Source organism: Cucurbita maxima, unplaced genomic scaffold, assembly GCF_002738345.1.
Source record: "Cucurbita maxima cultivar Rimu unplaced genomic scaffold, Cmax_1.0 Cma_Scf00011, whole genome shotgun sequence".
In the NCBI taxonomy this organism is placed as follows: domain Eukaryota; kingdom Viridiplantae; phylum Streptophyta; class Magnoliopsida; order Cucurbitales; family Cucurbitaceae; genus Cucurbita; species Cucurbita maxima.
Genome location: NW_019272027.1, coordinates 3,197,628 through 3,223,944, shown reverse-complemented (window position 1 = coordinate 3,223,944; position 26,317 = coordinate 3,197,628). Strand labels below are relative to the sequence as shown.

The following is a 26,317-nucleotide window of genomic DNA, read 5'->3' as shown; positions in this document are numbered from 1 at the left end:
AAAAAAAAAAAAAAAAAAAAAAAAAAAAAAAAAAAAAAAAAAAAAAAAAAAAAAAAAACTATGATATAATTACATATTTATATATTTATTTTAATTTTATTTAATGTCATAATTATTTTTTTGAATATTAATTCTCAACCCAATCGAGTATATTATTTTAAAAAATATATGATATAATTGAGTTACCAATTTTAATTTAATATTGGTAAATAAATAAATAGGATTCGGTTACTTTTATTTAAAAATTAAAAAAATTAAAAAATAACTCGAAAAAATTGAACTAAACAGAAATATTGATTATTTAATAAAGGTTATTTGAATTTTAAAAAATATTATAAATAAAATAATTTAGTTCAACCAACATTTTTATATTATATAAAAGTTTTTTTATTATTTATAATTAGTATTTTATAGTGTAATTTGTATGAGCTTTTTGTAATTTTGGGTGGCTTAATTTTATTAAAGAAAAATATGGGAAAATTTTATAAGAATTTAAACTCATTTTAATGACTAAAATTTCGGGTCAGTTGGATTTGGGTTGGGTTGGGTTAGGTTAAATAGCATTTTAGATCAGTTAGGTGAGAATCCACACTGGTTGCGAGAGTGAGAACGAAACCCTATAAGGGTATGGAACTTGGGTGATTGTTTTTACCCAACTTGAAAGTTCTGTTGGTTGGATTAGTACCGAACCCTCTATTTTTAGGTTGGGTTCGAGTTGAGTTGTTGAGAAAAAGATGGCTTTTCCCCGATGAAATGTTTGTTGCTATCTGTTACAATAACGAATCATTGGTTTAAGTGAATAACTAAATAAAATAGATAGACTCTTTTCTTCGTCTTAGGTCGACGGATCTTCTCCATTGAAAGATCCCCTATATGGATAATACACATTCCAGTTCAACGAGCCTAATTCTAATTGTTTTGTTCCGAAACAAACCACGGGGCGGTTCGTCCTATTCAGATATTCACGAGCAAGAAACACTGGATTCTCTTTCGGGTAGGCCCTGAAAGGAGAAAGAAGGCTGGAATGCCAACAAACGTCTATTATTGAATTCACCCGACCCGATAGTACCCCATTTTTTGATAAAGGATAAAACATATACAATCTCTAATTATTGACAAAAAAAAAATCAATAAAAACAACGAGCGAAAATTGTAACATATAAACATAATTCAACATTGTTATAAAACTAAATAAATTAAAAAAAAAAATAGAATCTTAATATATTTTATATATTTTTATTTAGCTTGGATCAACCCGAAGGTTTTACCCATGAATTCGAATCCGAACCGATTCAGTTCGGGTTCAGAAAAAATGAACCAAACCCTACCTGAAATATTAATCCAACCCAACCCAACCCTTATAGTTTGGGTTGAGTTGGTCCGGGTTGTCGGGTTGAATGTACATCCCTAATAAAACCCAAAGAGGACAATATCGGATAGCAGTGAGCTTGGGTTTGAGCCGTTACAAATGGTATCAGATCTAGACAACGGACTATGTGCCAACTAGGAGGCTCTTCATCGAAGAGAGGTAGACACAAGACGTGTACTAGTAAGAACGCTGGGCCCGAAGGGAGTGGATTTGGTAGGGGTCCCACATCGATTGGAGAAAGAAACGAGTGCTAGCGAGAACATAGTGTGCCAACGATGACTATTTTTCCCTTACTGTTCTCGTAAAATTTATTTTGCTCTTTACTGTTTAGACGTGACTATTCGAGTTTAGATGCTCGTTGATAAAAATTGAAAACATGCAATTTATACCCACAAGACAAAGTTAATCGACGTGGAAGTAGTTACACATTAGGTGAAGGTGGTTACACGATAAAGGGGTGTGTCGATTCATCTATGAGTGCGATTCAGATAGTATATATAAAACACCACGATCGAACCGTGAATATATATGTGCCTAGAGTGTTTTAGTCAAACGTGTATCGAAAGAAAGAAACTGAAGAATTTTTCCTTTTATCAGATAACTTAAATCGAAAGAAAAACGTTTGAATCGTGCCAAAACAAAAACTTGAGAACAAAGAAACTCGGTTTAGTCAATAAAGAGGTAGAATATAAAAATTATACAATCACTTTTGTTATCCGTTTAAGCAAAGATTAGCATATTCGTTTATTACTGAAAAGACGCGTAATTCGATCTTATCTAATCACTCGATGATCGGGTTTTGTCATTCGAATATATAAAAATTTATTTATAAAATAAATTATCTTTTTTAAACATATATATATATATATATATATATATATATATATATATATATATATATATATATTCAAGTACGAAAAATGATATTATATTATAATTCATGAATAAGTGAAATAAAATTAATGAACTTTTAATGCTTCCATTAAATACTTTTTAAGTTTAAAAATAATTTACAATAAAAATAAAATAATTATTTTTATTAAATATCTTTAAGAGGCATTTTAGTGCTGTCGGAATATACTCAGATAACTTTTAAATTAAATTATTAAAAAAATATTTTTACTGAGTCTAAAGAGTGTTCATATGATTTGATAATTCGATCAATCTAAATTACTTAGCTTAAACCATAAAAATTGGATCGAGTTATATTTTTTTAAAATTGGATTGGGTTGAATTTTTTCAAAATAAAAAATTTAGTTCGGTTTGTAAGTTGACATAAAACTAGAGTCTCAATCTGTTAGTTGAACACGACTCTACAATGGTATGAAATGTTCGAGTGTTCACATGATTTGATAATCCGATCAATCTAAACTACCTAACTCAAACCATAAAAATTGGATCGGGTTAGGTTTTTTTTTTTTTTTTTTTCAGATTGGGTGGAATTTTTTCAAAATAAAAAATTCAGTTCGGTTCATAAGTTGACATAAAACTAGGGGTTCAATCACGATTCTCCACAATGGTATGATATTTCATCCAACATCTTCCCTCGAAGAAAGTACACCTCCCCTGAATCGAGGCTCGACTTATTTGTCATTTGGAGTTCGGACATGACTCTGATGCCATGTTAGTTGAACACGACTCTCCACAATAATATGATATTGTCCACTTTGAGCATAAGTTGTCGTAGCTTTGCTTTGGGGTTTTCCAAAAGGTCTCATACCACTAAAGATAGTATTCATTCGTGAGAGTTTCATCCAACACAATCCAATCTAACCGTATCCTACTTTTTAAAATATTAAAAATATTTAATATTTATAGTTTTAAAATATTTTATACTTAAGTTTTATCATATTTTAATTATTGATGTAAATGGATAAGAATTTAATAAAATATAATTTAATGATAATTAACTTATAAATTTAAATAATCATATTAAATATTATTTAACTTTAAAAAAAATAAAATAAAGTCAAAGTAAAGTCAAATTAGGAGTAAAAAAAGGGTTAAAGAACTATAATACAATCAACGTGGGGCCGGTAGATGTAAAACTGAAACAGAAAAAAATGCTTTTCTTTTCTTGTTTAGGACGGCGGCTAGAAGTCGCTGAGTGGCGTCAAACGACGACAAAAAAGTTTGGTGAGCAGCAAAATCGTTTAAAATCACTCAGAATTTGTGAAATGTTCATCCATTTCGGCTCCAATTTGAAGAACAAGAACAAGCAGACGAACAGAAGAGGCCTAGGTTTGTGTTCTCTCTGTTTTTCTTTTGCCATTTGAAGTGCTTTAATATGATGATCATTGAGATTTGAGGTTTTAGTTTTGTGGAGTTTGATTATTTTTACTGTTTAATGTGATTTTGTTGATCATTACTGAATTAGTTTGAGAGTCTTGCTTTGGATCGGTTTAATCTTCGATTATTGGAGAATCGGATCCGGGAACATGTTTTAATTCCTTGTGATCGCTTTTTTTTTGTTGATTTTGATGGATTCTTTTACTGTGGTTTGTTTTCCTTTTACTTGTTTGTTCCTTTTGTTTTGGATTAGGCTGATTGATAATGTTAGTAGTGTGAAGTAAAAGTTTTAGCTCATCCAGGTTTCCCTAATTGATAGATTTCTTAAACAAAAGGTAGTAATTAATAGGGGGGATTTTTTGAATTTTGTGTACTGCAGCTTAAGAGATGGAATCTGGAGGCTGGCACGTTGAGAAAAGAGCTTCTCTAAGAAATGACTCTTTTTCTGGAGAGGATAATGTGCCGGAAACTGGCTGTCTCTCCATCATTGTGCTTGGAGCTTCTGGAGATCTTGCTAAAAAGAAGACATTTCCAGCTCTCTTCCACCTTTTTATCCAGGTTTTTCTTCTTCTTTGCTCTCCCTTTTGTATTGAAGAGTAGAATAAATCATAGGTTAGTTTAATATGTGTAGAGTTTCTAAGAAGTCTTTGACTCTTTGTGGTGGTAATTCCGTTCCGAAATTTTTAAGGATTTTCGAGTATTCATTATAAAGTGTAATTGAAGGTTTTGAGAGAGTATCTGGCAACCCGAATGAGTTTGAGGGTCATGTGATTCTCGAGCGAAGAGTGTTTTAAGTGTGCTCTCTATGGTTTAACTGTTTTTATCTATCGTTGTTCTTAGGGATTCCTACTATCAAATGAAGTTCACATTTTTGGTTATGCGAGGTCAAAAATTTCTGATGATGATCTAAGAGATCGCATACGCGGGTAAGATATGGAGCTTTTCTCTTGTTTTAATCCTATTGTCATTCTTTATTTGATTGAGTTAACTTACTAGAATCACTGTGTAAGATCTCGCATCGATCGGAGAGGGGAATGAGTGTCAGCGAGAACGTTGGGTCCTCAGGGGGGTGGATTGTGAGATCCCACATCGGTTGGGGAGGAGAACAAAACATTCTTTATAAGGATGTGGAAACCTCTCCCTAGCAGACGTGTTTTAAAAACTTTGAGGGGAAGTCCTGAAGGGAAAGCCCAAAAATGACAATATTTGCTAGCGGTGGGCTTGACTTCACAATTAATCACTGATGTTTTGGGCGTCTATTTATTTTTACTTCGATCGTAGTTAAAAACTCTAATTCCGCTTTGATACTTCAATGGATTATGTTTCAAGCATTTTTCCTGTTGTTATATTTTGTTTAACTTATGTCGACTTTAGCTGTCATTAGGGGTTGCTCAACATGAATAATTGTTGCAGGTATCTTGTCAAAGGCAAAACTGCCGACTCGAAGCAATTAGAAGAAGTACCCAAGTTTCTGCAGTTGGTTAGTGCTACCCTGTATATGCACGATTACTGTCTTACTATCAGTATGTACCCAATAGAATCACTCTTGCATAAATGCAATAATTTTTGCAGATCAAATATGTCAGTGGTTCGTATGATTCTGCGGAAGGTTTTCAGAAGTTGGATAAGGAAATCTCAGAGCACGAGGTTTTGAAAAATAGTATAGAGGGATCATCTCGTAGGCTGTTCTATCTTGCACTTCCTCCATCGGTATATCCATCGGTATGCAAGATGATCAAGCATTATTGTATGAATAAATGTAAGAAAGTGCAGATTATTGTCATGGTTGGCTTCTGTCTGTGTCTGGATATTGATTATTAGAGGTCGTTCAATCCTTTTGTCAGCTGATCTTGGTGGATGGACCCGGATTGTTGTGGAGAAACCTTTTGGCAAGGACTTGGCATCTGCGGAGACGCTAAGTTCCCAAATCGGTGAATTGTTCGATGAACCGCAAATTTACCGTATCGATCACTATCTCGGGAAGGAATTGGTTCAAAATCTGGTAATATACATATGAACAAGATATTATTTGTTGTCTCTGGTTTTTCAAAGCCTCATGTATTTTCTTGCATGATCTGAATTTTCAGTTGGTACTTCGTTTTGCAAACCGCTTTTTCATGCCCCTTTGGAACCGTGACAACATTGATAATGTACAGGTGAGAATTTACGTTTTTATTGGTTATTTTGATATAATCGGCCGCATTGGTTATGCACTAATCCTTTTTTCCCCACCAGATCGTGTTCAGGGAGGATTTTGGGACCGAGGGGCGTGGTGGATATTTTGATCAATACGGGTATGATCTTTTATGTTGTTGAACACTTAGACTTACTTTTAAATGAACCATAGTGTCATTCCTTGTATGAAAACTTATTAATCTAAACTAGTCACTGATTCAATTTTCGTTCTGCAGGATTATTCGCGATATCATTCAAAATCATCTATTACAGGTGAGAAATTTCTTTCGAGTTAAAATGTTTTTGGTTCCTAGAAAACCGAAAATGAAATACAGTTTCATTTATCCTCTACTCATGCTCTTAAATAATTGATTAGACTCGGTCTCACAATATTGGTTAATTGTTGCACTGCTGCACGTTTAAAAGTTATTTATTTCTTTCTGAACTCTCAGGTTCTTTGTTTGGTTGCTATGGAAAGACCTATTTCCCTCAAACCCGAGCATGTCCGAGATGAGAAAGTAAAGGTAGGAATTCAAACTAAAAGAAGTCTATTTGTATTCCTTTTTTGCAGCAACAAGTGATGTCCAGGCAGACGTGCCCTCGGCCAGAAGGCTCCGAGTAGCATTTATGATATAAATAAAATCTTCGATATGTATATTGATACACGTTTCTCAAGTTCGTTAAGAGTGATATCGAATTTTAATCCTCTTTTTCTACTCGCTAACGCTGTTGGTCACGTTGGTACAGGTGCTTCAGTCTGTGCTGCCAATTAACGACGAGGAGGTAGTTCTTGGCCAATATGAAGGTTACACGGACGATCCTACAGTTCCTGATCACTCAAATACACCAACCTTTGCAACTATGGTGCTGAGGATACATAATGAAAGATGGGAGGGTAAGAACGCTTTTCGAATTTATAATCCCTTCCTTTAGGACAACTTATGTGTTCTTCGTAAAGTTGATCATGTCAGTCTTTCATATGTTTCTTTTCAGGTGTCCCGTTTATAATGAAGGCAGGGAAAGCATTGAACTCGAGAAAAGCCGAGATTCGAGTTCAGTTCAAGGATGTTCCCGGTGATATTTTCAAATGTAAGGCCTCCGATCTAGAACGATATCATATTGAGATTAATCTCATGTGTGCACGCGTATTTCAAATGTTCTTGTTTAGTTGCTCAAAATCGATCAATGTTCATGAGGCAGGCAAAAAACAAGGGAGGAACGAGTTCGTGATTCGCTTGCAACCTTCGGAGGCCATGTACATGAAGCTTATGGTATGAAAAATATTCTTATCAGCTAACCTCACCATTAGTAGTGTTTATAATGCTTGAAATGGCATCTGGTAGTGATATTAAATGGTGTGATTGTTTGACAGAATTAGAAATACTTACTCTACAGCTCAGTTACACATTTTTCTGTTTGTGGCTTAACACTTCATGCTAATAATGTCAATGACTGCCTGAAACTAGCATTTTGATTGGAATCGAATCGAGACTTTGACACTGGACGTTCCAAAAATAGGGTACTATTGGGTCGGGTGGTTCAAGATTGCCCATTTTTAATTCCAGGGTTTCTCGCTTGGTGAAGTAATCGTGTGGCACGGTAAAAACTTTCATCAAGGGCATAGATCTAGGGTTTGTGTCGATCGCTGATAAAAAGACCACCGAGTTTTTTTGTCTAGTTAGATTTGAATGTATCACGTATATATAAGACCACCGGGTGGCTTAGGGTTGCCAATTTTTAGTTCCAGGGTTTCTCGCTTGGCGAAAGAATCGTATGGCACGGTGAAAGGTTTCATCAAGTGGTTGGTCCAGTTAGATTTGAATGAATGTGTTACGCATATATAACGTTCCTCAATGTTGTACTCCTTGGGGTCACCATGCTCCTTCAAATCCCAATATCTCGACTCCGTACCTAGTTACCAACTACCTTGATTGAAAACACTTAACAACGCAACCTGGTTCACGAGTTCTACTCCTTATCTTCTTTGCCATGGACTTTGCAGGTCAAGACACCTGGACTGGAAATGTCAACTGTGCAGAGTGAATTAGATTTGTCCTATCGCCAACGTTATCAAGACATTATAATCCCAGAGGCATACGAGCGTCTCATCCTCGACACGTAAGTCCTACCCGTTGCCATTTATAACATTCATATACTTTACAAGGTAACAGCCATTAACGACATTACAACACTCGCAGAATAAAGGGCGACCAGCAGCATTTCGTTCGTCGAGACGAGCTAAAGGTAATGTTCAACACTAACGAATTATACATTCACGGACAAACCTTTCTCACCAACAGTTTTGTCGTGTCCAGGCTGCCTGGGAGATCTTCACGCCATTGCTGCACAGAATCGACAAGGGAGAGCTGAAGTCACTTCCATACAAAAAGGGGAGCCGAGGTCCGGTGAAGGCCGATGAGCTACTCGAAAAAGCTGGTTATGTTCAATCCGATGGCTACATTTGGATCCCTCCCACATTGTAGACAATGTTTATGTGCTTGTAAAATCCTGATATGCAGCAGTGCAGAGTGGAATCAAAATAAGAAATTTAGTGTGGCCAATGCTAACTAATAATGCTAATCCTAATAATCCTAATAATGCTAATAATAATAGTAGTAATAATCAAATTTCCTTCTTAGTAAAATTATAATAATTTATTTTTTATTATGAAAATTATTGTCACTATATATATATATATATATATATATATATATATTAAATTTCAAAGTTTAAGGATATTATTGATTTTTTTTAATTAAGAGTAAAAATAAAATTCAAGGGTATTTTATATAATTTAATAAGTTAAATTATATAAAAAAATATTATTAACTCAAAATTCCAATATTATGTAAATATTTTAAAACTATATTAAAATATTATATAAAAAGTCAACCTGGTAAAATATTATTCTTTTAAATTTAATTCTATATATATATATATATATATATATATTAAATTTCAAAGTTTAAGGATTTATTGAATTTTTTAAATTAAGAGTAAAAATGAAAGGTTACAAAGTTACACTTCAAAATTCAAGGGAATTTTATATAATTTAATAAGTTAAATTATATATAAAAAAAAATATTATTAACTGAAAATTCCAATATTACGTAAATATTTTAAAACTATATTAAAATATTATATAAAAAGTCAACCATGTAAAATATATTCTTTTAAATTTAATTCAAAAATTTAAATTTAAATCATTATTATTATGTAACTTTTAAAATAAGTATGAATATTTAAATTTAATCTATCAACTGTACGGCGGATGGGGATAACTAAAGCTATTTTTTCTCTGAAAAAATAAATAAAAAATAAAAAACTAAGCCGACTTAGTAAAATAAAATAATAATAATTATATATATATATATATATATATATACACGAAAAACAGAACCCTACCGGAAAGAGCCTCTCATCGTTGTTGACGGAGGAGTTGGAGCCAATGGAGAACGGCGAAATTCCTGAAGATGCTAATGAAAGTAATGAAATTCCCGTTCTTTTTGTTCGTCTTCTTCGTCGTTGGTGGATTATTTATCTGATCAGCTCTGTTTCGTTTTGTATTATATTTTGGTTGATGTTATCTTTGTGGGGGGGTTTTGGATTTCAGATTGCCCAGGTCCTCAATCGGAGTCGGCAGGGAAATCAGACGCTTGCCAAGGATGTCCCAACCAATCAATTTGTGCTACTGCTCCTAAAGGCCCTGATCCAGGTTCTGTTTCGTCTCCATAAACCCTACGAATCTGTTTTTGAATTTGGATTGGTTTTTAGAGAGTGATTGCTTTGTGATTATAGCTTATAGGCTTTTAGGGCTGATTGGTTTACTCTGATTTTAGATGGTTCTTGAGGCTAACATGAATGTCAATTGAGTCCTGTTTATGCTTGTCCGGGATGTGTTGTCCATGGCCACATGCCTGTTTTAAACCCTTTTTTGAGGGTGACTAGTCAATTCTTCCTGCTCAGGTTACATGATTGCTTTGTGATTATAGCTTATAGGCTTTTTGGGCTGATTGGTTTACTCTGATTAGATGGTTCTTGAGGCTAACATGAATGTCAATTGAGTCCTATTTATGCTTGTCCGGGATGTGTTGTCCGTGGCCACATGCCTGTTTTAAACCTCTTTTTTGAGGGTGACTAGTTGTCAATTCTTCCCACTCAGGTTATATGTTATCAAACCTGTTGTTGTTACCTACTCGATTTGGCTTATACCAGTGCTTTCTATACAATTGTTTTCAACGTATTTCCTCGCTTACGTTTTTCAAAATATTTCTCTCAAACGTGACCCAAGGCTCGAGCATACGCCGATATTGTACGTGAAGTCCGAATTTCACACGACTGATTTGTTCGTTAGGTTAGAACAAGTGATGCACAATCGCTAGCCTAAGAGTGTGATTCTGACACCTAGGACTGAGAGCTTAGCCTATCCCAAAATGGATATCAAGGTGGATTTAAGCGGGATTAAATACTATTTTGGTTCTATTCATTTTTAAGCTTTTGTCCATCATGATCCTTGTATTGAATTCGATCATTTAGTCCATTTGTTTTATTTTTTATGATGTATTGTATCGAGTAGAAGTACTTTTTGCTTGCTGCTTCGGAAGTTGCCTTGTTTGGTTTTGTACCTTATTTCTCCATGTGCCTTTTTCTTTTGGGTATGCATGTAGGGTTACTTCTCGTTTCGATTTTTCTCATCTATGTTTCGATTTTCTCATCTATGTTTAAAAATACGCAAGAGAAAGTCAAAGAAGAGGAAATGGATTTTTCCTCCTCTTGTTGTGTATTAATATGTTAAATAGAAAGGGTTGAAATTATTTGGTTAGAAAGAAATAGGAGTGGCCTTTGAGTAAAATCGTTACATACATTGAAAAATACTGACAATGACGACACGTGATGATTGTTTTCATTCCGTGTAGCCATGTCTTGCTTGTCTTTCCCGATGACCTATTTACCACGAATGAGATTGTGAGAACCCACATCAGTTGAGGAGAAGAATGAAGCATTTTTTATAAGGGTGTGGAAACCTTTTCCTAATAGACACGTTTCAAAAACTTTGAGGGAAAGCCTGAAAGGGAAAGTCCAAAGGGACAATACGGCTAGTTGTGGGCTTTACCCTAGTGGATAATGTGTCATTCCGTTCACGAATTTTGATTCCTATTCCCAATGACCAATATTAACACCATCTCCTTCCTTTGTATTGCTGCTTTTAGCAAATTGCTTCTTGAATTTTGAAGGGAATTACTGTTTAGACCTGTTTGGTTTTCTAAACCCTACATATGAATACGTTAATAGAATCTATTATCTGTCTGTGTGTTTATGTTCTGTTGAAAAATTCTGCCACTCCTGTTTTCAGATCTGGTTTCGATAGCTGAACGAATGGCAACGGTTAAGCACAAGATTCTAGTTCTATCAGGGAAGGGCGGGGTTGGAAAGAGCACGTTCTCTGCCCAGCTTTCATTTGCGCTAGCTGCCATGGACTTCCAGGTCGGTCTCATGGACATCGATATATGTGGCCCAAGTATACCAAAGATGCTAGGCCTAGAAGGTCAAGATGTGCATCAGAGCAACCTTGGATGGTCCCCTGTTTACATAGAGTCCAACCTTGGAGTTATGTCAATAGGATTCATGCTCCCTAACCCCGACGACGCTGTCATTTGGAGAGGCCCTCGAAAAAATGGGCTCATTAAGCAGTTTCTAAAGGATGTGTACTGGGGAGAACTCGACTTTCTGATTGTCGACGCCCCACCAGGCACTTCAGATGAACACATTTCAATCGTACAATGTCTCGAAGCTACTGGAATCGATGGCGCAATCATAGTCACCACCCCACAACAAGTTTCTCTCATCGACGTGCGCAAAGAAGTGAGTTTCTGCAAAAAAGTCGGCGTCAAAGTCCTTGGTGTCGTAGAGAACATGAGTGGCTTGACTCAACCACTGTTAGATCTGAAGTTTCTAAAGGCAACTGAGACAGAGGAGCAGGTAGATGTAACGGAATGGGCAGCAGAGTACATCCGAGAAAAAGCGCCCGAGCTGCTGAATTTGATTACTTGCAGCGAAGTGTTCGATAGCAGTGGGGGTGGGGCTGCAAAAATGTGTAGGGAGATGGGGGTGCCATTTCTAGGGAAGGTGCCATTGGATCCACAGCTTTGTAAGGCAGCAGAAGAAGGAAGGTCCTGCTTTGGTGACCAGAAATGTAGGGTAAGTGCCCCAGCACTGAAGAAGATCATAGAGAACTTGATAGAAAGCCAAGGGTTTTCAACAATGTCAATAGATGATAAGGCTTAGGATAGAGTTAAAAGAGGTAAATCTGAACATTTTTGAGTAATTTAAGGTTGTTGTGCTATTATTCCATACACATTTTGCTTCCATTCAAGCTTACAACTCATGTTTGTTTCTCTTTGTAATGTATCTTATATGAAGGTTTGATCTCCGAACCCGAAATTTCTTGAACTTGATAACTATATATGTAGGTATCTCGTACGACTTTTGACTTGATGGAAAGGACTCTAAAGGACTATAGGTATCAAGGTGGCGTTTGAAATGTTCGAAAGATTCTATAGTTTCACTCTCTATACCTTTGACAAGATAGTATACATCTCTAGTAAAGGGAGATGAAGGATAACTTGTTACAAACTTTCTATTTAGCAGGAAAGAAACCGACCAAACTTTAGAAAGAAGATTTGGAGATTTCACGTGAAACATTACTTATTAGAGTGTGGAAAACTCTAAAAAGAATGGATTTGAGATTTCACGTTTGGATTTGGAGATTTCACGTGCAGTGTGGAAATCTCTCCCCAGTAGTAGACAATATCTAGTTGCAGCGTCCTCGGGCTGTTATACGTGAGGCTAACAACTATACATAACGGGCCAAAGTAAAACTGTGAGGCTAACGACTCTACATAACGGGTCAAAGTAAAACTGTGAGGCTAAGGACTATACGTAATGGGCCAAAGTAAAACTGTAAAGCTAACGATTATACGTAACAGGTCAAAGTAGACAATATCTAGTGACAATATCTAGTAGCAGTGTTCTCGGGTTGTTATAGGACTCCACCCATAATTAATTCATATCGACATCGTACAGGATTAATATCCTCAACATCCCTCAATATTTTGCTTAGAAAACACTCTTTTAATATGGATTAATATCTTCAATATTTTGTTTAGAAAATATCTTTAAACTTCTAAGAAGTGTTTAAAAAATACTCTTTTAATATTCGAAAGTGTTCTAAAAATTAATATTCTGTAATAAAAATATCATTGAGTTTTAAAAAAAAAAGTAACATTAAAAAATTTAGAAATAATCGACGTTAATAATTTTTTTTTTCATATTTTTTTAAACACAATCCTTTTTAAAAAAGTTAAGGATATTAAAAAAAAAAAAAAAGTTTGAGGCATATTTCAAACAGGTGTTTTTGAAATAAAATATTCTACCCTTTAAAATTATATAGATTATATCGATATATATAATTATCTAGATATCGATAAAATCGATAAATACAAAATAAATTAAATAAAATAAAGGGAGAGATATTTATAAAAAAAATATAGTATCTCTCTCATTTTATTTCATCAGTTTTGTCAATTTATAGATAGTAGATAAAATTATTAATTTTATTTAAAAATTATGAGACGAAAAAGGAAAACAAATTTATTATTTGGTTACTATGAAAAGAATTTTTTTTTTTTTTAAGTTTAAGATATTATTTTTAGTTTTTTTAAAAAAATTAATTTCTCCAAATTTACATCTAATATATCGAAAATTAATAAATTTATCGAACATAAAATAAAAAATAAAAGATAAAAATAGCAAATAAACATTAAAAAAAAAAAAAATCCTAATTTAACGAAAATAAAAGAAAGAAAGAAAGAAGAGTCCGCAGTCGAAGCCCTAAGTTCTAACGTGCTGTGTCAGGTGCATCTCTTTTTCTCTTCTGCCATTGCCGAATTCTTCAAGCTCCAATTCTCATTCTCAATCTCCACCATTTCTGTTGCTTTCTTCTCCTGCAGGTATCTTCCTCGTCCTCCTCCTTGTTATCATCTTATTCCTTCTTTCATTTCTCTAGGTTCACTGTATTTCTTTCGTAATCGAACGCAAGATCTTTCGTCATGTGAGACTGTAATTTTATCTTCGTGATGTAGTTCTAATTTGGACTTAGTTGGCTGTTCTTTGTGGAGATTCCTAATCTTGGCTGCTTATCATGAGGACTCAACCAATTTGAATTGGGTTGGTTCATTTTTTCTGGATTTTTTAGGTTAGATTTCTAGTTTAAGATAAAAACAGATTTTGATTTTCCTACCGTTAATCACCTGTAGACTCCAAAAACTTGAACTATTAGGCTGCAGATTCTCAAACTCCGCTTCGCGTTTCAATATCTGTTTGATTTACCATGCCAAACTTGTAGGCTTATTAATATGATTTTGAAGGAAAATGAGGGTCCAAAAGTTTTAAACAGTAAACCTCCTATTCTAATAGTTGTTGATGCAGGGATTAGGAGTTATATCCCTTTAATTTGTTCAACTATCCATTGAAGACAAATAAATGCTACTTTCTATTTGTAAACCAGCAGATTCTGAATAATAAAAGTTCTGTTTACTGTTTGCTTACATCTCTTTTCCAAAATCATTATTAGATTCTAGTGTAACTAAGAATTTCAGCTCCTAACACAATGTCTTGTGAATTATTGAGTATGTCTGTTTGATGATAATGGTGTTATGAGTTGCAGAAGGAAAAATGGCTATGAGCCAAATTAGATTGTTTAGAAGAAGCCTTCTGAATACCAAAGATCTGATAAAACTGACAAATGTGCGAACATTTGCTGCTGGGGGCAAAAAGAAGGGTTCTAAAGGGGGTGCGGCTACTGATGCTCCTAAAGCATCAATTCTAAGTAAAGAGGTCAAATCTACCACTGTAGTTGGTGCCAATATTCTTAAGGAAGGTGCAGATCCAAAAGTCATGGCAGACTCAGAGTACCCTGATTGGCTGTGGCGTTTGATCGATAAGCGTCCAGCTCTTAGTGAATTACGAAGGAAGGATGCCAAAACGCTTCCCTACGAGGATCTCAAGCGCTTTGTTAAGTTGGATACTCGAGCAAGGATTAAGGAAAACAACTCTAGTAAGGCGAAGAATTGATGTAAGAATCTAACCGAAGCTTTGTTATTGTTTCTTTTATTAGTTTTTTGCAGCTCTTTCTTCCCGTAAAATCATATGATTAAGGCTAAATTACAAATTTAGTCTCTTGACTTTCGTGTTGTTTCAATTAGATCTCTGGTTGTTTCAATTAGATCTCTGAGCTTTTAAAAGTATTTGAATCTTGACATTTGTGTCTAGTAGAGTGCTAACATATCCAGAGTTTTATAAACTTCATGATTTACTAGAAACTTTGCTGAACTTGTAATTTTTCGTTTACAACCGCCTCCCGGTTCACGACTTGGAACACTGGATTAGCTATATGTGTGTCACAAAATCATGATAAGGAGATGTAATTATCTATCAATAGCTAACAAGTCTCGTGTGTGATCCATCTTGTTATCACCTTTTCTCCCTTTTCGACAATGCTGCCTTCAAAGTCTGTTTGATGTCTACTTTCTGTTAATTTCTTCAAGCATATTCGAACCCAACCAGCTCGGCGCAAGTCGATAGAATTGATAAGTACTAACAAATCTTGTTACAAACTTTCTCCTTTTGCAGAAAATATCAGTTAAGAGTCGAGTCAATCTCCTTGTGGAAGGAAGAACAAGTAAAAGCTTACACAACAAGGGCAACGCATTTTAGATCTGTAAGCTATCATCTTATTGTCAAAAAGTACTAAACTTCAGATTCACTACTCATTTTTTAGTTGAATGAAAACAAGAAAGAATATGGTTTTTTTTTTTTTTTCATAATCAAAACCCTTTGAATTGTCAAAATTTTGAATATGAATAGAACACTCTATGCCCACTAGATTCTTTTTATCTTTCACATCTTTAACTTAGGTGTAGTAAGTCAACTTTTTTGTCCCAAAAGGATGCTTTTGGAATCAACCGATTCCGAAATCGGTTTTTTTGACGAGTAACGAAGCGTTCGATGAAAAAAATAGAATAGCAAGCAACCGTAGAAAGAAACAAAAAGAATCCCATTAGCTACAAGGAATTGATCGGAGTAAAATCGTTAGCAACATAAATATGTGTTTGTTTTTTGTGTTTTTTGTTTCGATGTTTGTACGATAAGAAGTTTCGTGTTTGATTGATTGAATGTTGACCATGTAAATTTAATACTCATGAGAAGTGTTAACTTTTTTTTTGTTGAACACTCCAATTGGTTTTTGGATTTCATGAATTTATTCATCAATGATATATTACAACATTTATTCAATTGGTTGTATGATATGGAGGGATATTTTCCTTTTTTCCTTTTATGCCCTTGTCAAAGTTATGGAATTATTTATTTAATAGGTTTTTATGAAATTTTCTAAAATTATTTCACACAAATTTATTAATTTAAATTTGTTTGTCTACCAAATTAAATGAGTTAGATCAAAAACACCCAATGCAACATTAATATTGGTTATAAACGTCAAATATCGTAACGGTTCAGATCCATAACTAGTAGATATTGTCTTTTTTGGGCTCCTCCTCAAGGTTTTAAAACGCGTCTACTAGGGAAAGGTTTCCACACTCTTTCACGTTATAAAGGGTGTTTTGTTCTCCTCCTCAACCAATGTGGGATATCACAATTCACCCTCTTTGGTGCCTAGTGTCCTCGTTGGCACCAATGTGGGACATCACAATTCACCCCCTTTGGGGCCAGCGTCCTTTCACACTCCTTACTTTCTTCAATCGATGTGGGGCTCCCGCCAAATCCACTCCTTTTGGAGCCCAGCGCTCTTACTAGCACATCGCCTCGTATCTACCCTTTCGAGAACAGCAAGAAAGTTGGCACATCTGTCTGTTGTCCAACTCTCATACCATTTGTAACAACCCAAAATAAATAAATAAATAAACAAAAAAAATTATTCTTAATATTCATAATATTCATAATAATAGCCCAAAAATAAAGGTAGAGTTGGATTGGGTTGCGACCCTATTTTCGAGTTGGTTGGGTTAACTCGGAAAAAAAAAATGTCAACCCGAAAACCAACTTAAATTGAGATGGATAGTCCAAGTCGATCGAGTTATTGGGTCATATGAACACGACATCATTGAGAACTTTTAACATTTTTAAGGGTAAAATTATAAATTCAAAAAGATTATAATCTAAATCAAGATTACATAAATAATCTAAAACCCAAAAGTTTATGAATTATTTTAAATCAAAACTCTCAATATAAAATATAAACGTCACATTATCGATCATACAAAAAGCAAAAACACTTTAGCTTAATAAAAAAAAAATTATATTAAACAACGATAAAATTACTTATGTGTCATTGCATTAAATTTTCAAATAATCTTATTTTATTTCTCGAACACAAAACAAAATTACACATTTTCAACGTCTCCAAACTCTTAGGTCTCTTAACTCGATAAGCTAACTTGAATTATACAATACATATCTATTTTTTTCAAATGATAATTCATATCTTATTCATTAAGTTATGCTCGATTTAAAATAATATTCGATGGATTTTCTATTCAACGAGTTTACGTGATCTTTAAAAATTAGAATCAGATCCCAACTATATAACAACGACAACCTCCCAAATAATTAATTTGGGTAAGATTGGAAAATATATATATATAAATAAATTAAATGTTTTATAATAAGTATTAAACAAATGAATGTTTATAAATTTTCAAAATAACTTTTTGATAATTTAAATTCTAAAAAATATTTATAATTATTAAGGCTCTAATTTATTTTTAATTTTATGTTTTAAAATTTTTTAAAAATAGGGAAAAAAAAACGATGAAAATATATTTATAAACTTTAATCTTAAAAATTTGTCATTTTTTTTTTTACTTTCCAAAAAGAAAAAGAATTACTTTTTATTTTTCTCACAAAAAGAATTTATTCCCCTTATAAATTTTATTGCTGATGTTATTTTCTATTTTAAATAATATATAATAATTTAATTAAAAAATCTAAAAATATTGTAAGTATTATTTAAATGATTAAGACACTAATTACTCTCTCTCTTATAGATACTGTCCTCGTTAGGCTTTAAAACGCTTATGTGAGGGAAAGGACCGTTTCCATATCCTTATAAAGGGTGTTTTGTTCTCCTCCCCAACCAATATGGGACATCACAATCCACCCCCTTTGAGGCTCAACGTCCTTACTGGCACACCGTCTCGTGTCTACCCCTTTGTGGAACAACCTCCTTGTTGGCACATAATCTGGTGTCTGACTCTAATACCATGTTAGATGAACACGACTCTCATGGGTTCTAAGATGTTGGACTAAAAAATTGAAAAAAAAATCAATAAATTAGTTGCTTTAAACTATTAATAAAATATTATCGAGAATCAAATTAACTTTATAAAATATAACCGGTGTCTTATCAACATAGTAAAAGTAAAACCGACCATCAAAATAAAAATCTAAATATAAAAATGACGGCTCTTTTTTATATTTATATAGTTTAATTTTTTTAATTTTCATATTTGTATCATTTAGTCGAGCACTTAAAAAATAAGTGTAATAGATTCGGTGAATTTTTAATTTTGTATTTAATAGAACGTTAGCGTATTTGACATATGATAGTTCAAACCTACTGTAGCTGTTATTGTCCGCTTTGACCAGTTACGTATTGTCGTAAGTCTCAAAATTTTTAATATTTATGGACTTATTAAATTATAAAATTATATTTTATTTATTTATAAATTATAAAATTATTTAATATATTTTAAAAATTTTCAATTTTGATATTGTTTATAAAATTAACAAATAAAATTTTAATTTTATATAAAAAATTCATCAATTTTGTAAAAATTTAAAATTCTTCCCTTTGAAACTTGCAGCGTTCTTCCTTCTATAAATACAGAGTCCCCCACTTTCATTTACAGTTGCATCGTTAAAAGCTTCTGCAAATTTTTTTGTTTACTTCTCTCTTTTTTCTCTGCAATTTCTTCTGTAACTTCTAGGTTTTCAGCCATTCATGGGAACTGAAGGTCCACCAAGAACAAGCATTAATGGTGGCAACGACGATGTTTGTTCTCTCTTTCTCTTTGTTCTTCCCTCTTTTTCTGTTTCAATCGATAATCGAATCAGATTGATTTTCCTTTTGGTATTTCGTAGTCATCAATGTGTTGGACTGAACTGAACTGAACTCAAATCGTTGGAATCATGGTTTATTTTAGGGGGAAATTTCATGATTCTATAGCTCATTTATGAATCAATCTGTTTTTCTTCTTCTTTTGATTTTGATTTCGTTAATCTATTTTGAATTTCAATCTTCTTGTTTCAATGACCTAGTCAGTTTTAGAAAACTATACTCATTTATTCATTTTTCATCTTTTAGTTAGATGAAGAGTATAATCTTTTGAATACTTCAACTCAGCTACGTTCATATTTACATACTCCAATCATTTAATCATTTCTTTTAGTTCAACTCTGTAGTGGTGAGAATTTAAACCTCTTAATCAACACTTTCGACTTAATGGTCGAAGATAAATGTTTTAACTAGTTAAGCTACTTTAATTGGAGTACTTTTTTAATATCAATTTTCATGCTTCCATAGACTTGTTGGCTTATTGGCCCTTGATCTCACATTAATTAATTTCAATGAATTAATTATTGATGTTTTGATGATAACAAACCTACTTTTAATTATTAACTATTTTCAGTTTTTTGAACTGTCCACAGTATAAGGTCGGGAATAACGATTACAACAACTTTTCAATTACTCAAATCAGAGCTAAAACGAAGAAATTAGAGTCGAGACAACATACCCGACGTGATGATGTGGCAACAAAATCAAAATGATGGACAAATCAAAATATATCAAAGTATGACATTTATAATATTGGAAGAATAACACATGGTGGAGTTTTTCTTATTATTACATTTCTAAATAAAAATTGTTTTTACAAATATAAATTTGAATATAACCGTTACTCACATCGAATTTTATTATTACTATATTATATTATTATATTATTATATTTTAAAATTTTGGTAGTTACTCACATCATTTTTATTATTATTATATTATTATATTTATAATAAATTTTGAATTACATTTTACCGTTACTCACATAACTTTTTATTATTATTATATTATATTACTATTATATTAAAATTTTGAAATAAATGAATTTAGAAAATTTTCTTACTTAATTACTTTTAATCTCCACCTTCCATTATTCCTAACACAATCCAATGGTCAATATTCAATCCTACATTTTGCCACTTTTCTCCTCTATATAAACTCATCTTCCCCACATTTTTATATATACAACTTACATACATTCTTCAATCCTCATTTGTTCAAAGTCTCCATTGTTTATTGCTCTCTCCAAGCTTACAAGTTTATTTCTTTTCATCTTATTCTTGAGAGGGATTATTATTATATTGTGAGGAAATAGTTGTCAGTATCCCAAATTGTAAATCTACTCTTTGAGAGAGTTGTGGTGTGTTATTATCAAACTCAAATACTTGTATCGGTTTGATCCTGCGTCGTTGAAAGGATTGAGTTTGCTCTTGAACTCGTAAAAAGAGCGGTGTACCGGTTTGGCTCTGATCCGTGGAAAGAGTCGGAAAAGTTCTTTATTCAAATTCCCAAGAGGCGCTTGGGGAGTGGAGTAGGTCGAGTTTGACCGAACCACTATAAAACTACGGTGTCATTTTCTCTAACTCTTTCCTATTTAATTTCAAGATTATTATTATGTTTATTGCATGTTCTACTTGATTATTGTTTTGACTTGAATTATTTTGTTTTAGTAATTATCATCTTCTACTTATTTGTAAAAAGTTTTATCATTAGAAAAATTAATCAAGTTTAAACACTTTTATCGTTAAAACCCTATTCACCCCCCCTCTAGGGTTGCCATACCGATCCAACAATTGGTATCAGAGCAGGTTGCTCCTATAGATTTTTTATCTAAACTTTATTGTTCGAGCTTATGGCAAACCTACGTGTTAAAAATGGTTTTAGTGAAGGACAATCAACTTCTAGGCCACCTTATTTTGATGGAACAAATTATACATGTTGGAAAGCTAGGATGAAAATTTATTTGCAATCCGTTGATTATCAATTGTGGTTAAATGTTAGTAATGGTCCTTACATTCCAATAAAAATTGTTAATAATATTGAGGTGCCTAAATTAGAAAATGAATTTGATGAGCATGATATGAAAAAATGTTCTTTGAATGCTAGTGCTATCAATTGTCTGTATTGTGCCTTAAGTAATGATGAATTTAATAGAGTATGTATGTGTTCTTCGGCATATGAAATTTGGAAAACTCTTGAAGTAACTCATGAGGGAACCAATCAAGTTAAAGAAACAAAAATTAGCATGTTAGTTCATAATTATGAACTATTTAAAATGGAGGAAAATGAACCTATTGGTGATATGTTTACTAGATTTACTAATATTTTAAATGCTTTGAAAAATCTTGGAAAAGTATATTCTACCTCCGAAAATGTAAGAAAAATTCTTAGGTCTCTGCCTAAAAGTTGGGAGGCAAAAGTGACGGCGATTCAAGAAGCAAAGGATCTCACAAAGCTTCCTTTGGATGAACTCATTGGTTCTCTCATGACACATGAGATTACCATGAACGGGCACATGGAAGAAGAATCCAAAAAGAAGAAAAGTATAGCCCTAAAATCCATCAAAGTTGACTCTGAAGATGAGGACGTCCTTGATGAAGATGATGTCGCCTACTTCACACGTAAGTATAAAAATTTTATTAAAAGGAAGAAACAATTAAAAAAACATTTCACAAATCAAAAAGAGTCAAAAGGTGAAAAGAGCAAAAACGATGAGGTAATATGTTATGAATGTAAAAAGCCGGGTCATATAAGAACGGATTGTCCTCTCCTCAAATCATCTAAGAAATCCAAGAAGAAAGCAATGAAGGCTACTTGGGATGATAGTGATGAAAGTGCAAGTGGAAGTGATGAAGAAGTTGCAAATTTTTGCTTCATGGCTCATAGTGACAAAGAGGATGAACAAGAAGATGAACAAGAAGATGAGGTAACTCTTGAATCTCTTTCTTATCATGAATTATTTAAACTTGTTGATGAGATGACAATTGATTTAGAAAAACTTAGTTCAAAGTATGTTGTGCTTAAAAAGAAATATAAGACTTCAATTATTGAAAATAAGTCTTTGCTAAATGAAATTTCTTGCTTGAAGGAGAAGGATCATAATATTGTTAAAATTGATGTACCTTGTGAAAAGCATGTATTTGATTGTGATGAGAAAAATGCATTAATTGATAAAGTCAAGACTCTTGAGCATGATTGTGGTGAAAAAGATAAATTAATTAAATTGCTCAAAGAGAATGAATCAAATAATTTGCAAGAACTTGGTAGGGCTAAGGAATCTATTAAAATGTTAACAATAGGTGCTCAAAAATTAGATAAAATACTTGAAGGAGGTAAGTCATATGGTGATAAAAGAGGATTAGGCTATATTGATGAATGTTCTACACCTTCAAGTTCTAAAACAATCTTTGTTAAAGCATCCCCTATCTTGCCTAAATCTAACACATGTAAATTTGTATCTAAGTATGATAAATCTAGATTTGTGCCTATATGTCATTATTGTGGTGTTGAAGGTCATATTAGACCTAAGTGCTTTAAATTGAAAAATTCTCAAAATATTCATTTAGGAAGAAAAGTTTCTCAAAATACAAAGTTTAACAATGTTTTAGAAAATAATTTTTCGAATAAAAATAGAATACACAAATTTAGTCCAAGAAATAAATTCTTGCATAATGTCGTTTGTTTCTCGTGTGGTAAGTTTGGACATAAAGATTATTCTTGTTACTTATCTAAATACAATGTCTTTAATATGAATGCAAATATGAAATGGATTCCTAAATTTGTGAATACTAACTTTCTAGGACCCAAACAAGTATGGGTACCAAAAGGTCAATTTTGAATATCTTTGTTTTTAGGTTTGTTTGAAAGCCTCCAAGAAAAATAAGTGGTACTTGGATAGTGGTTGCTCAAGACACATGACGGGTAATCCATCCAAGTTTGTCAATCTTTCCAAGAAGGATGGTGGCTTAGTAACCTTTGGTGATAACAAGAAGGGTAAAATAATTGGTAAGGGTACTATAGGTAATGACTCTTGTACTCTCATTAAAAATGTATTGTTAGTTGATGGTTTAAAGCATGACTTACTTAGCATTAGTCAATTATGTGATAAAGGTTTTAGAGTTGTATTTGATAAGAATAATTGCATAATTGAAAATGCTAGTGATAGAAAAGTTTTGTTTGTAGGAAATAGAGACGATAATGTGTATACTATTGATTTGAATGATTGTCCTACAAATGATAAATGTCTTTCGGTTTTGATTGATAACTCTTGGCTATGGCATAGAAGACTAGGACATGCTAGTATGTACTTGATTTCAAATATTTCAAAAAATTCATTAGTGAGAGGTCTCCCTCAACTTAAATTTGAAAAAGATAAAATTTGTGACGCTTGTCAAATGGGTAAGCAAACTAAGTCTTCTTTCAAATCTAAAAATATGATTTCTACTACTAGACCTCTTCAACTACTCCATATAGACTTATTTGGCCCTTCTAAAATAGCTAGTTATGGAGGAAATTATTATGCTTTTGTGATAGTGGATGATTTTTCAAGATTTACTTGGGTTTTGATGATAAAACATAAGAATGATGTTTTGAAAAGATTTGCTAGTTTTGTAAAAAGAGTTCAAAATGAAAAAGGGTTTTTAATTACTAAAATTAGGAGTGACCATGGGGGAGAATTTAACAGTGTTGCCTTTGAAAAATTTTGTGAAGATAATGGTTTTTCTCATGACTTCTCCTCTCCAAGGACTCCTCAACAAAACGGTGTGGTTGAAAGGAAAAATCGTACTTTACAAGAATTTGCTAGATCAATGTTAAATGAGTATGATTTACCTAAATATTTTTGGGCGGAAGCCGTTAATACCGCTTGTTATATTTTAAATAGAGTTTTAATTAGACCTTCATTAAATAAAACTCCTTATGAACTCTGGCATAACAAAATTCCAAATGTTGGGTATTTCAAAGTTTTTGGTTGTAAATGTTTTATTTTGAACAACAAAGAAAAGCTTGGAAAGTTTGATTCAAAAACGGATATTGGTATTTTTCTTGGCTATTCATCTACTAGTAAAGCTTATAGAATTTTCAATAAGAGAACTTTAGTTATTGAAGAATCTATGCATGTGGTATTTGATGAATCTTGCAATAATATTTCTAATGAGTCTATTTGTAGTGATGATTTAGAAAGAAATTTTGGAGATTTACTCGTTAGTGACAACGGCAAAGAAATTGTTACGAGTAAAGAAGAGATGAGCTTAAAGGAAGAAGGTTCTTCATCAATGCCAAAAGAATGGAGGTATGCCTTGTCTCATCCCAAGGACTTGATTCTTGGTGATCTCGAACAAGGTGTGAAAACTCGCTCTTCTATTAATTTATTTAATAATCTTGCTTTTGTTTCTCAAATTGAACCAAAAAGTCTTAAGGATGCCGAAAATGATGAGTTTTGGATTTTAGCCATGGAAGAAGAGCTAAATCAATTTGAAAGGAACAAAGTTTGGGAATTAGTCCATAGGCCATCTAATACTTCTATTATTGGAACCAAATGGGTTTTTAGAAATAAAATGGATGAAAATGGGAATATCATTAGAAATAAAGCTAGGCTTGTAGCTCAAGGTTATTGTCAAGAGGAAGGCATAGATTATGAAGAAACTTTTGCACCCGTTGCTAGATTAGAAGCTATTAGAATGTTACTTGCTTTTGCTTCTTACAAAAATTTTGTATTATATCAAATGGATGTGAAAAGTGCATTTTTGAATGGTTATATTATGGAGGAAGTTTATGTAGAACAACCTCCCGGATTTGAAAATGTAGAATTTCCTCATCATGTCTATAAGTTGAAAAAGGCTCTTTATGGCTTAAAACAAGCTCCAAGAGCTTGGTATGATAGACTTAGTAATTTTCTTATTGGGAATGATTTTAAAATGGGCAAACTCGACACTACACTCTTTATTAAGATTAAAGAAAACGATATGCTATTAGTGCAAATATATGTGGATGATATCATATTTGGTTCTACTAATCCTTCTTTATGTGAAGAATTTTCTAAATGTATGCATAGTGAGTTTGAGATGAGTATGATGGGAGAACTCAGTTTCTTTCTTGGACTTCAAATCAAACAACTCAAGAATGGTATCTTCATCAATCAAGAGAAATACACTAAAGATTTGCTCAAAAGATTCAAGTTCAATGGAGGTAAGATTGCAAGAACTCCCATGAGCACATCCACTAAGCTTGACAAGGATGAAAAAGGTAAAAGTGTGGATATTAAAGCTTATCGAGGTATGATTGGATCTTTACTTTACTTGACCGCTAGTAGACCCGATATTATGTTTAGTGTATGTCTTTGTGCTAGATTTCAATCTTGTCCTAAGGAATCTCATTTACATGCCGTTAAGAGAATATTTAAATATTTGCTTGGAACTATTGATCTAGGATTGTGGTATCCTAGAAATGTTGAATTTAAATTGGTAGGATATTCTGATGCAGATTTTGCCGGAAGCTTACTTGATCGTAAAAGTACTAGTGGAACTTGTCAATTTCTTGGTAGTTCCTTAGTTTCTTGGTTTAGTAAAAAGCAAAATTCGGTTGCCTTATCTACTACCGAAGCGGAATATATTGCGGTTGCTAGTTGCTGTGCTCAAATTCTTTGGATGAAACAAACTCTTTGTGATTTTGGATTAAAGTTTCATAGTGTGCCTATATTTTGTGATAATACAAGTGCTATTAATTTAACTAAAAATCCTATTCATCATTCTAGAACTAAACATATTGACATTAGACATCATTTTATTAGAGAGCATGTGCAAAATGGACATATTATTCTTGATTTTGTAAACTCTAATAATCAACTGGCCGATATTTTCACCAAGCCATTGAATGAAGAAATTTTTTGCAAAAATAGGCTTGAGCTTGGTATTATTCGTTGTGATATATCTTGAATTTTATAATTTTTGAATGCATGTTTTTAGGGGGAGCCATTATGTCATTATTAAATGCATTCTCTTTCAATTGTTCATTTTGATGATTACAAAGGGGGAGAAAATTAAGAAAAATATGTTCTAAATTTGTTATTTTATAATTTATGAATCATTTACTTGGTGTTTCATAATTTCTTGAGACATTAATATAAGGGAGAATATGCTCTTGAGTGAAATTTATGATAATATATTAGTATGTAGTGATATTATTACATGGATGTTGTATTATTGGTTTTTATGAATTTTTCTTTAAATGATTTGTCATCATCAAAAAGGGGGAGATTGTTGGCTTATTGGCCCTTGATCTCACATTAATTAATT

The 26,317-nt window shown here is 32.7% G+C and overlaps 4 protein-coding genes and 1 long non-coding RNA gene across 8 annotated transcripts in view; all 5 read left to right on the top strand.

The window, feature by feature from the left end:
• The first annotated feature begins 3,459 nt into the window (after positions 1-3,459).
• LOC111486655 (glucose-6-phosphate 1-dehydrogenase, cytoplasmic isoform-like) lies at positions 3,460-8,431 on the top strand. 3 transcript variants are annotated; one of them, XR_002718915.1, is made up of 16 exons: positions 3,460-3,610; positions 4,038-4,216; positions 4,499-4,584; positions 5,072-5,138; positions 5,231-5,417; positions 5,503-5,660; positions 5,746-5,814; positions 5,894-5,952; positions 6,070-6,106; positions 6,286-6,357; positions 6,563-6,728; positions 6,827-6,922; positions 7,030-7,104; positions 7,836-7,951; positions 8,032-8,077; positions 8,149-8,422. XR_002718915.1 is itself a non-coding variant. In XM_023133861.1 (16 exons), exons 2-16 carry the CDS (start codon positions 4,046-4,048, stop codon positions 8,314-8,316), a joined length of 1,551 nt encoding a protein of 516 aa, XP_022989629.1. In that variant the 5' UTR covers positions 3,461-3,610; positions 4,038-4,045; the 3' UTR covers positions 8,317-8,431. The 3 variants fall into 3 exon arrangements, 2 of the variants coding, with proteins under 2 accessions (XP_022989629.1, XP_022989628.1); XM_023133861.1 differs by having other exon boundaries at positions 3,461-3,610; positions 6,581-6,728; positions 7,034-7,104; positions 8,149-8,431; XM_023133860.1 differs by having other exon boundaries at positions 3,461-3,610; positions 7,034-7,104; positions 8,149-8,431.
• A 776-nt stretch (positions 8,432-9,207) lies between these two features.
• On the top strand, positions 9,208-12,270 carry LOC111486691 (cytosolic Fe-S cluster assembly factor NBP35). Its single transcript, XM_023133911.1, has 3 exons — positions 9,208-9,318; positions 9,447-9,548; positions 11,187-12,270. Exons 1-3 carry the CDS (start codon positions 9,282-9,284, stop codon positions 12,116-12,118), a joined length of 1,071 nt encoding a protein of 356 aa, XP_022989679.1. The 5' UTR covers positions 9,208-9,281; the 3' UTR covers positions 12,119-12,270.
• LOC111486743 lies at positions 9,555-10,899 on the top strand. Its single transcript, XR_002718924.1, has 2 exons — positions 9,555-9,752; positions 9,966-10,899. It is a non-coding gene; the product is annotated as an uncharacterized LOC111486743 (long non-coding RNA).
• A 1,411-nt stretch (positions 12,271-13,681) lies between the features above and the next one.
• On the top strand, positions 13,682-15,790 carry LOC111486735 (54S ribosomal protein L37, mitochondrial-like). Of its 2 annotated transcripts, none has more exons than XM_023133970.1 (3): positions 13,682-13,842; positions 14,553-14,966; positions 15,524-15,790. In XM_023133970.1, exon 2 carries the CDS (start codon positions 14,567-14,569, stop codon positions 14,963-14,965), a length of 399 nt encoding a protein of 132 aa, XP_022989738.1. In that variant the 5' UTR covers positions 13,682-13,842; positions 14,553-14,566; the 3' UTR covers position 14,966; positions 15,524-15,790. The 2 variants fall into 2 exon arrangements, with proteins under 2 accessions (XP_022989738.1, XP_022989739.1); XM_023133971.1 differs by having other exon boundaries at positions 13,693-13,842; positions 14,559-14,966.
• Positions 15,791-18,808: 3,018 nt separating this feature from the next.
• LOC111486664 (lysine histidine transporter 1-like) overlaps positions 18,809-26,317 on the top strand; it is an 11,888-nt gene continuing 4,379 nt past the window's right edge. The window contains exon 1 of the mRNA XM_023133872.1: positions 18,809-18,962. Within this exon, the coding sequence (XP_022989640.1) occupies positions 18,912-18,962 (51 nt within the window). The 5' untranslated portion in view covers positions 18,809-18,911. The remainder of the gene's footprint in view (positions 18,963-26,317) is intronic.